The sequence below is a fragment of the Hipposideros armiger genome, unplaced genomic scaffold (assembly GCF_001890085.2).
Source record: "Hipposideros armiger isolate ML-2016 unplaced genomic scaffold, ASM189008v1 scaffold_47, whole genome shotgun sequence".
In the NCBI taxonomy this organism is placed as follows: domain Eukaryota; kingdom Metazoa; phylum Chordata; class Mammalia; order Chiroptera; family Hipposideridae; genus Hipposideros; species Hipposideros armiger.
Genome location: NW_017731397.1, coordinates 1,627,816 through 1,637,973, shown reverse-complemented (window position 1 = coordinate 1,637,973; position 10,158 = coordinate 1,627,816). Strand labels below are relative to the sequence as shown.

Genomic DNA, 10,158 nt, shown 5'->3' with positions numbered 1-10,158 from the left:
GGAGGGGGGGTCCAAGCCGCCCCAGTCCGCCCTGGGCGAGCCGTGCCGGAGCAGCGAGGCGGCCACGCTCTGCACCGTGGCGTCCGGGCCTCGGGGTCTCCCTCCCGCCCGCCGTCTCGGCTGATGCTGAGGGTCGGTGCCCATCCCGCGCGGAGGGGACCCGGCCGGGCCGCGCAGCCGGGCCGGGGGCCAGAGCCCGAGCCGGAGCCTGCGCTCGCGGCGCTCGTCAGAAGTTAAGGTAAGCAGGGCCACAACCGGCCGCTCTCAGCGCTGAATGGCGGAGTTTACGTCTCGGTGATTTATGGCCGCAGACTTAAATCTCGGTTCAAGAAGAGTTCACAAGCCGGAGCTTCCTTCCCGGCAGTGACTGATACCCTTACACTTCGAGTTCAGGCCGCTTTCCCATCCCCGCCCCCACCTCTCCCCTCTCCCCTAGCCCAGCCGCAACTTTTCTTGGTTGGGGAGGATTAGAGGGGTGGGCAAGGGAACGCGGGGGCTCTTACCCGATGTTCTCGCTTAAACTCGGGGTGAGGGCAGGCTGAGGAAGGTGCGGGAGTGGAAGGAGGGAGCGGTGTCTGAAGGAAGGAGGTTGAATTTGGGCAGGTCTTCCAGACAGACAATAGGGCTTGCTTCCTGCACTCAGTTTAGCCTCCTCAACTCTCTTTTCAGCTCTTGCACCTGGGGGTTATTGTCCAGAAATGGATCTCTTCGGGGGAATCTCCCCCCACCCCCAACCCTTGCTTGGGGGTGCAAAGCAAAGTTTCCCGGCTGGCAAATCTCCAACTTCTTTACTAGGTTGCAAACTTCGGGGGCTGGTTTTGGGGGGGGGCGATTGTATGGGCTCCAGGGTGGTTATCAGCTGACCTCAAACAATAGGAAGCACTTTGGGGAGCTCTCCAAAGTGAATTCATATTTTAAGTTTCTGAGGGTGGTTGTTTGCTCTTTGATTTTTAAAGGTATTTTTTGTGATTTTACAAGACAATGGACAACTTGAGGAAAAGACTTAGGTAAACAGCAGGCCAGTGTAGCTTGTGATAATGGATTAGCAAGTGACTTGAAGTATTACACGTTCAAAATCAACTTAATTTTGTTTTATCTAATATCTTGCTGTTCGAGTGCCTGGAGTAATTTTCTTAACCTGACATTTTATTTTACACAAGCCTAGTATCTTAAAATTTTATAATGGCTGACATTAACACTGCCAAATGTAATAGGAACTGTTTGCAGTGAAAGAACAGGAAACTGAAACATTTAAGTGCTATTCGGTTTTAAATTTTGTTTTATCCTTTATTTACTTTTTATCATGGTGTGTGTAGCTTCCTATCTAGTTCCAAAAGAGAAACAATACTCCAGGGCTCAAGATCATGCACAGTAACTCCGGATAAGGGATGCTGTATGTTTTAATTGAGGTTCTGGAAAATTAATTGTGCCTGTTTTCCAGATGTTGGTCAGATTGTTGGTTTCATAATGAAATCCAAAGGAGTCCATTATTAAAAACAAAATTACAGTATTACCATCCACTGGTAGATACTTATGTCACTATTTTTTCTAGTTAACAAAGTATTTGCTATTCCTGGAAAACTTGAATTCAACTCCAGGACTCAAATACACATAGTTGGGGTGTGAAGTATAAATCATTTTTTTCATGAATTTGTCATTGTAATTTTGTTAAATGGTCAGAGAGACTAACATTCTGTCTGTGTGTGTGTGTGTGTGTGTGTGTGTGTGTGTGTTTGAATATATGAACTCACATGGAACTTTTCTAAGTGGAACCAGAGGTTGACCATGCAAAGGTTGAAAACAAAAATAAAACATAGATTTCACTTCTGCAAACTGCCTTCTAAATAAAAATATGTTTGAGAAGGCTTTCAATTGCTTTTTAGATTTCCAGGGTTGCCCTTTACTTGGTGTTTCTGAAGCAGGTAAATAGGCCAAGTAACAAATATCAACAACAACAAGAGCACACAAAGATCAGGGAACTCTGGCAAGATTTCATGGCTTGTGCTTCCATCCCTCGTCCGGAGCCAAATGACCCCCATACATCAAATTACATAGCAGTTTCTAAGACAGAACCTATTATCGTTAAGTTGGAAGGAGAGTTCAAGCCGTGGTCATGGAGATGAACGCTGGTTTTTCAGGTTCCTGGTGGGTTGTTTTTTTCTCTAATCCATCATGTTTTAACAGGTAGAATTTGATAGTTGCCCTTAATAACAGCACCTCAGAAAGTCCAAGGCAGGAGGGTCTGGAGACCTTTTGTAACCGAGGAGAAGAGGTGGGAGTGGCTTGCTGGGACATGCCTGAGAAATAAGAAAAGGAGAGGAGTAAAAAGCTGTCCAGGATTTGAGTTGGACTTGCTGGAGAGGATGTTGTTGGTCCCTCCCCACACAGGATGTTCCATCTAAAGTTTTATCTCTCCCCTTCTAAGCTACAAGAGGCCCATTTGGAGTCTACCCCCTGAATGAGGGTAGACTAACTGCTTAACAAGCTCAGCTTCTGAAACCCAGTAGGGTCGGGTAGGGCAACTGCCTGTAAAAAAAAAAAAAGTGCATACCTCTTTTGGGTTCTGGAAGGTCCAAGAAGGGGCTGGATGGGAAGTTGTCCCGTGTCAGGGCTCTTTTGACAAATATCAGTCCTAAAGCGAGGACTGGAGAAAAAATTGGCGACTCAAGCTCCCCTTTGCCTCCTTGCCCCTTCCCCAAAATCTCCAGAGGGAAGGAGTTGTGGGGCCCTGCTGGACGAGGCCAAGGAGCGGAGGCGAAGGGACACCAAGTTTCTTCTTCCCTGGAAAAGAAGGATCCCAACCCTGTTCCTTTCTAGCCCATCAAGCCTTTCTGCGTTTGGACTCCAGCTCCCGAGACCCGGTTTCCAGCCCTCACTCACTCTTCTCCTCTCTCCCCGGAAAACCCCCCAACTCCAGACGCAAGTTAAGCAAATATTTGTAGCCGTCAGTAAATTCCAGCGGCTTTTTATAGCGGGGCTCTCTGCGCCCGGGGCCAAGTCGTGCTGCTAAATATTGCTGACCACTTTTTCTTTTATGGCTTTCATGTCACTTAGCTATTGAGAGTAAGATGGATTTGCGCGGAGCCCTCACAGCGCTGCGATTCTCGCCCCCCCCCAGGTCTGCGCTGGGTGGCCATTGGCGGCGGAGCGTCACGTGACCGCGGGGGCGTGCCAATGTGCGCCCTCACGGGTGTCAAGACCCTGTCAGAGTGTGCGATCAAGATCGTGAAACAACGCGATGCAAAAAGCGACCTACTACGACAGCTCGGCGATCTACGGTGGCTACCCCTACCAGGCAGCCAACGGGTTTGCTTATAATGCCAGCCAGCAGCCGTACCCGGCATCAGTGGCACTGGGCGCCGACGGCGAGTACCACCGACCCGCCTGTTCACTCCAGTCACCCGCCAGCGCTGGGGGGCACCCCAAAGCGCATGAGCTGAGCGAGGCATGTCTGCACACCCTGAGCGGCCCGCCCAGCCAGCCCCCAGGCCTGGGAGAGCCGCCTCTAGCTCCACCACCACCCCAGGCCGCGCCTCCGGCCCCACAGCAGCCTCAACCACCACCGCAGCCCCCTGCACCAGCTCCTGCTGCGCCCCCGCCCCCCTCTTCAGTCTCCCCACCTCAAAATGCCAGCAGCAACCCCACCCCCGCCAGCGCGGCCAAGAGCCCCCTACTCAACTCGCCCACCGTGGCCAAACAAATCTTCCCTTGGATGAAGGAGTCTCGGCAGAACACAAAGCAGAAAACCAGCGGCTCCAGCTCAGGTAAAGGGGTGCCTTCTGGAGAAGGGTCCTCTGACCTGGCTCCTAGTCCCCCAAGCCACCTCCAGCCACAGCCAGCACCATCTAGGAGCGCTGGAACTTTCCCAAGAATTCATTGCTTCTCCTCTTTCCACCCTACGCAGGTTTCCTGAGCGTTTGCAACTAGGGAGGTGACAGGAGTCTGTGTGCCCAGGGAATCTCAGACCTGATGGCAGTCTCTCTGGACTTCTTTAAGAGCAAGTGGAGCCTAGTGAATTCGGAATCCCTTCTTGTTCCACTGTTGGAGTTGGGACCTCTGGGCAGAATAAACCTGAGTTCCACTTTATTTTTAGTACAACTTATTTCTAATGAAATAGTGACACCCACCCCACACTGAGATGTGGCAGAATAAAAGCAGGCCTAATCGCCCTCCAAATCAGAATCAATGCTTTGCTTATAATCAGAGCCTATTTTTAAATTTTGCTCCAGCAGATGGAGTGGCTGCCTTACCTCTGGGAAGGCCCTACTCAGTACAATGAGGACAGCCAGGGATCTCCTGGGGGAGGGGATTGGGACTTGTCATCCTAATAGGAAACACATGGGCTTCCTGGAACTGGACTCCAGCGGAGGATAGGCCCTGGGTCTTGGGCTTCCCAGTATCTTGGTTACCATTGTCCCTGGCTTCTTAAGTTACCAGCACTGTATTCTGAGCCTGAGCATCTGGGACCTTCCTGGTCCAGGATTTGGGGGGCTAGGGAGGACAGGAGGGCACAAGATTAGTGGGCAAAGGTGGGACAGGCTGCTTGATGACATGGAGAACCCTAATTAATAGGACCCAGCATCAGAGGCCTGGGCCTCCCCACCAGAAATGGATACTTCTGATAGGATCTCTTCCTTTGAACAGAGAAGGCCTTCCAGATTAGGGTTTACACTCCACCCATCTTCACTGGGGAGATTAAGTAAATGGCCAGTTGAGGCAACTGTCCACTTCTTCAGACAGACAGAGAGGGAAAGGTTTATTGAGTATATATTAGGTGGCCCACATTCCATTTACTAGGAAGGTATGAAGATGGTGAAGACCTGCCCACAGGGAGCTTGTAGTCTGATAGGCCTGAAAAATCAATAAATGAATCAGAGAGTGACTAGCTCCAGGAAGGCAAACGGGTGGGGGTGGGGTGGGGTGTGTGTGTGTGTTATATTTTTCTGTCCTTTCCCCCCTTGGAGAAGCCTATGATTTACAGTTTCACTGAATGAGGGGCTAGCTTCCTAGGACAGGACAGAGGACAGCACCTGGTTCTTCCTCTCCCTTTCTGGGCCCTGACAAATGGAGGACTCTTAGGAGCCTGGAGCAAGGAGTGGCCTGGAGCAAGGAGTGGCCTGGCTGGGTCAGGGGCAGGGCGGGGCTGCGGGCAGACCCTGACGCCGCTCTTCCTTTCTCTTCTGTCCTGGTAGGGGAGAGCTGCGCCGGCGACAAGAGTCCGCCTGGGCAGGCATCCTCCAAGCGGGCGCGCACGGCCTACACGAGCGCGCAGCTGGTGGAGCTGGAGAAGGAATTCCACTTCAACCGCTACCTGTGCCGGCCGCGCCGGGTGGAGATGGCCAACCTGCTGAACCTCACCGAGCGCCAGATCAAAATCTGGTTCCAGAATCGCCGCATGAAGTACAAGAAGGATCAGAAAGGAAAGGGCATGCTGACGTCATCAGGGGGCCAATCCCCCAGTCGCAGCCCCGTGCCCCCCGGTGCTGGTGGCTATCTGAACTCTATGCATTCGCTGGTCAACAGTGTCCCCTACGAGCCCCAGTCGCCCCCATCTTTCTCCAAGCCCCCCCAGGGTGCCTACGGGTTGCCCCCCGCCTCCTACCCAGCACCCTTGCCCACCTGCGCGCCCCCACCGCCCCCACAGAAGCGCTACACAGCGGCGGGGGCAGGGGCGGGGGGCACACCCGACTATGACCCGCACGCGCATGGCCTGCAGGGCAACGGCAGCTATGGGACCCCACACTTACAGGGAAGCCCCGTCTTCGTGGGGGGCAGCTATGTGGAGCCCATGAGCAACTCTGGGCCGGCCCTTTTTGGCCTAACTCACCTCCCCCACGCCGCCTCGGCTGCCATGGACTACGGGGGTGCTGGGCCGCTGGGCAGCGGTCACCATCACGGGCCCGGGCCAGGGGAGCCGCACCCCACCTACACGGACCTTACCGCCCACCATCCTTCTCAGGGAAGAATTCAGGAAGCTCCCAAGCTCACCCACCTGTGATGGTGGGCTTGGGGCTGCGCGCCAGGAGAGTCCCCCAGCCCCCCACCTTTCTTCATCGTTTGCTTTTTTTTTTGTTTTAAGGTTTTCCTGTCCCTCCCTTTTCTATCTCCTCCGCCCTCCTTTCCCTCCCCCCACCCGTTTTGTTTTCTTTGGTAACGCGTTTTTATAGTTTTTGTGACGTAGCAATCTTGGTTGCTGGAATGGCTGTCAGTATCAGTAGCGATATTTATCTCCTGCCCCTCGCTCGGCCGCTGGCCCTGCACCCTTTACCTTCTCTACTCTTTGATCAGAAACAGGGTATATGAACAAATTTTCTAGCCGAGTTCTCCAATGTGAATTTGTTCGTACATTATGGCTCCCGAGGGGAAGCGATTACTTTTTTTTTTAATTTTAGTGTATTTTTTTTATTGCACTTCTTGTAAAGAGCGAGAAAAAAATCAAAGGCGCTTTGAAACAGGGGCTCCCTGTGCAAGGATGACTAAGTGTACGTCTTTCCGTGTGTGTATGCTGGTGAACAGTCAGATTTATTTATATTTTTTTTGCAAGCATTGAATAATCTAAGTTTTAAATATTATTTATCCCCATCCGTTCGTATTTATATTAAAGAAATTCTGTACCCTGATTGTTCAGAAGGTTTCTTGGGCCTTTTGTTCAATAGTGTATTGGCGTACATAAGAAATTTTTTTTTATTTGAAAGGGAAATGTAATTCCTTTATAAAAAACGGTAATGATGCAATAATACCAGAGAGGATCCAGCTTTCGAAAACAGTGATTTAAGTTTGTAACATCCGGCGAAACTGAAGAAAACCTGTAAACGAGAAAAAGACTAGATTTGTTTTGAGAGTTCTACATTCCTTGCTGCTCACACTCTGAGAAACAAAACAAAAAAAAATAAAGTTTTTATTCTGAATAATATCCGCGTTCGGAAGGGGTTCTTTGGCCGAAGATGGGGGTCTGCGTGGAATGGAGGCGGAGGCGAACTGGCGGAGCAGGCCGCGGCTACCCTGCAGCAGCTCCAGCTGGGGCCTGGCCGGGCGGCTTGTCCGGGAACACCGCGAATTCTCGGTAAAGCAGCCAGAGCTCCTGGTGGCCGCAGCTTTGGAGACGCCGAGCGGCCAGCCCGCTGGGCTGCCTGGTTCCCAGCTGCTGCGGAGGCCGGCGGCGGGCGCAGGGGCTGCGGAGAGCTGAGTGCTGGAGAAACAAAGGAAGCCCGGCCGAGGCGCGGCGGGGGGCGCACAGGTGCCGGGCGGCCCCGCCAGGGACTAAGGCAGGGCGGTCTTCAGGTCCACGATCTTCCTCCGGTCAAAGCCGGCCAGCCAACGCCTTAACCCGGGGAATCGCCAGCCTCGCAGAGGATGTTGAACACTCTCTAGGAGCAACCAGACTCCCCGCGGATGCTTCGCGGTACTTGATGGAACCAGGAGAATCACTTCTAAAATCGCCACTGGGAGCGAGGAAGAGACAGAAAGGCTCACCCAGGTCTACGGCACAAGAAGCACTGAGCTCCGAGGAGCCTCCGCGAGCCCTTCCCTGGACTGCTGGAGTCCTAGCATCGGCTTCCTCTCGGAATTTAGGATTTGCCATTCTCGGAATTTATTTCCTCTCCTTCCCTCCCCGCTTTCCTTTTATGGCCCCAGGGGGAGGAGAAGAGAACCAGGAGATTAATATCTTCCTAATACAAATGCAATTTTATAAGTACTTCTTCCACTTGATGCTACAGTAGCTAAATATTACATTTCTGCTCCTGGATTTAAGATAGGGCTGCCCACGGGCTGGCTGGCAGAGGCGAAGGCAGGCGCAGGAAAGGGAAATTTTTTTCATCTTCCGCGGAGAAGGAGCGAAATTCAGAAAGTGCAAACCTCAGGACTGCATCCCCATCAGCATCCGCCCCCCTCCCAAAGCTGGAAGTGAGGAACCACCTGCACCTGGGGATCAGGAGCAACCCATATGAGAAAGCAATCCCCCCTTCTCCCTGGATTGTATCTTTCTGAGGCAGAGATGGAAAATGTCGCCATTTTGTTTGCAATCCAAAATATCCATCTTCATGGCCCCTGTCTTCCCCCTGAGAAGCTCCCTCAGATGATCTTTAGAAACAGGCACTGGAGCCATTCCTGGGTACCTGCTGGGTCCGCAGGAGCTGCTTTTAGGAAACCTCCTCACGTTTTTAAGCAAATGAAAAGGGCTAGGAAGATGCAAAGCCAGGCAGCTTTAAAGATCTGGTGTTTTCTCTCACAGCCAGAGGTGCTTCCGCCACATGTATCCTGGGGCTCCTGATTTTACACACATACATATATATATATATATATATATATATATATATATATATATATATATATATATATGTAAATTTTTTTTCTTTTTAAAGAGTTTGGGATGTGGAAGAAGCACATTTGCTCCCTATTCCACGCCAAGCTCCCTGCTGAAATATGGCGCACCTCAGAAATGCAGAGGCTAGAAAACCAGTCTTTGTGAGGACTGCAGCTTCCGCCCTCTGGTTATTCACATCTGAACTGAGCAGGCTGAACAGACGCAGGAGTCTTCTTTTAAGGAATAGTTTTAGAGAAGTGCATAAAATTACCTGGGAAAATAAGGAACATTGAGGGTGGGGGAGAGGAAGAGAGGAGAGAGGAGAGAGAGGGAGGGAGAGAGGGGGAGAGAGAAATCCAAAGAGGAAAATTTTCCAACGATACCATTTCTAAAATTTACTCTTTAGCTGACCAGTTTGGAGGCTTGGAGGCTTCCTCCTTCCCTCAGGGCGGAGGAGATTTTTAAATGAGATTCCAATATGATTTCCCACATCTTGCCAGTCAAGACATTCTTTTTGGCTTTCAAAGAAAAAAAATATTGATCTCACCCCCCAGCTTCCTAGGTATTAAAAAGAAATCCTTATTAAAATATCTCCTGAGTTAAAGTAATAGATTTGGGGAAGATTTCAGTGTTGAATGGTCAAAGAAAAGGGTTTTCTTCCAGATGGTATTTGAATTAAGGCCGCTGAGGCAGCAGAAAGCTCTCACCCACGCAGCCCCTGACAAAGCCTCCGAGATATGGGGGCAGCACAGCGCTGCTCCTTCTCTGTAGCTCCCCCTCCCCTTAACCCCTCAATATTTTCTGGTAAACCAAACGCCAAAAGCTGCCATCCCAGGGTCCGAAAAGCACCTTTCTTAAAAGCAGCCTTACAACTCTTTCCACTGCCAAAAACATATCTTTAAAAAAGATGTTTTCCTTGTTTACTTGCGTTTCCTGCTCTCCTCTTTGCTCGGCCACATTTGATCTTGGAAAGAGCTCGAAGCTGAAATGTGTTCTTAAGGGCCAGAAGCTGTCAAGGCTTTTGGTGAGCAAGATTGATCGTGCCCAGACTTCCTTCAGAGCTTTGTTTGGAATAAAAGCAAGAAAACTGAAAAACCTCACATTTTCCAAAATAGCATCTCTATCTGTAAGGCAATGCTCTGGGCTAGTCAACGATGGAGGCCACTTTATATTTAATTTCCATCCCAAGCCCCCTTTGCTGCTGGCCTCAGAGATGGAGTCCTATCCTTGTGCCCCGCTCGGCCTTTCTTGTTTTCTACATAGGTTTTTCTCCCCCACCAACCTCTCTCTCTCCCTGGCCATCAGAATGATTTATTTTTCTGCCACCGATGCCTGCCGGCCTGGGTAGTCTGATCACTTGGTCCATTTCAAAGGAAGCAAAAGCGAATCATCATCCTCAGGGTTTCGGGCAAAAGAGATACCTTCATGTTTCTCTCTCAGCCTCCTCTCCTCTTTCTGGCTTGGTGGATTTTAAAAAAGTTTTTGTTTGGTACCTAAAGGTGTTATCTTTTGAACCCTCCAGAACAGTCCAAGATGCGCTCAGTCTCAAGTCTCCGAATTGGAAAAAAAGAGAGAGTGAACAGAAAAAGAGAACCTTTATAATTCCTTCTTGGGTCACCCTGTCTCATCCGCGGTGCTGCTTCCCACAACAGAACCCGAGTGCAAACATCCTTGGTGACCAAGGAGCGGGAAGGTGCGGGAGACAATTCAGGCTGCCAGGGAGCACTCACTGCATCTGAACCAACAAGCCCCAAATCAGCGCCACAAGGAGAAGAAGGGGAGGAAAAGGAGAGAGGGAGGGAGAAAGAGAGAGAGAGAGAGAGAGAGAGAGAGAGAGAGAGAGAGAGAGAGAG

The 10,158-nt window shown here is 50.8% G+C and overlaps 1 protein-coding gene and 1 long non-coding RNA gene across 2 annotated transcripts in view; one reads left to right on the top strand and one right to left on the bottom strand.

The window, feature by feature from the left end:
• Positions 1-3,105, bottom strand: part of LOC109381360 (uncharacterized) — a 10,958-nt gene extending 7,853 nt beyond the window's left edge. The window contains exons 1-2 of the long non-coding RNA XR_002123710.1: positions 2,552-3,105; positions 504-2,297 (exon numbers count right to left, since the gene is read on the bottom strand). This is a non-coding gene — a long non-coding RNA (uncharacterized LOC109381360). The remainder of the gene's footprint in view (positions 1-503; positions 2,298-2,551) is intronic.
• HOXA3 (homeobox A3) overlaps positions 1-7,693 on the top strand; it is a 20,439-nt gene extending 12,746 nt beyond the window's left edge. The window contains exons 3-4 of the mRNA XM_019639933.1: positions 3,119-3,764; positions 5,193-7,693. Of these exons, the coding sequence (XP_019495478.1) occupies positions 3,239-3,764; positions 5,193-5,998 (1,332 nt within the window). The 5' untranslated portion in view covers positions 3,119-3,238 and the 3' untranslated portion in view covers positions 5,999-7,693. The remainder of the gene's footprint in view (positions 1-3,118; positions 3,765-5,192) is intronic.
• Positions 7,694-10,158: the final 2,465 nt, after the last annotated feature.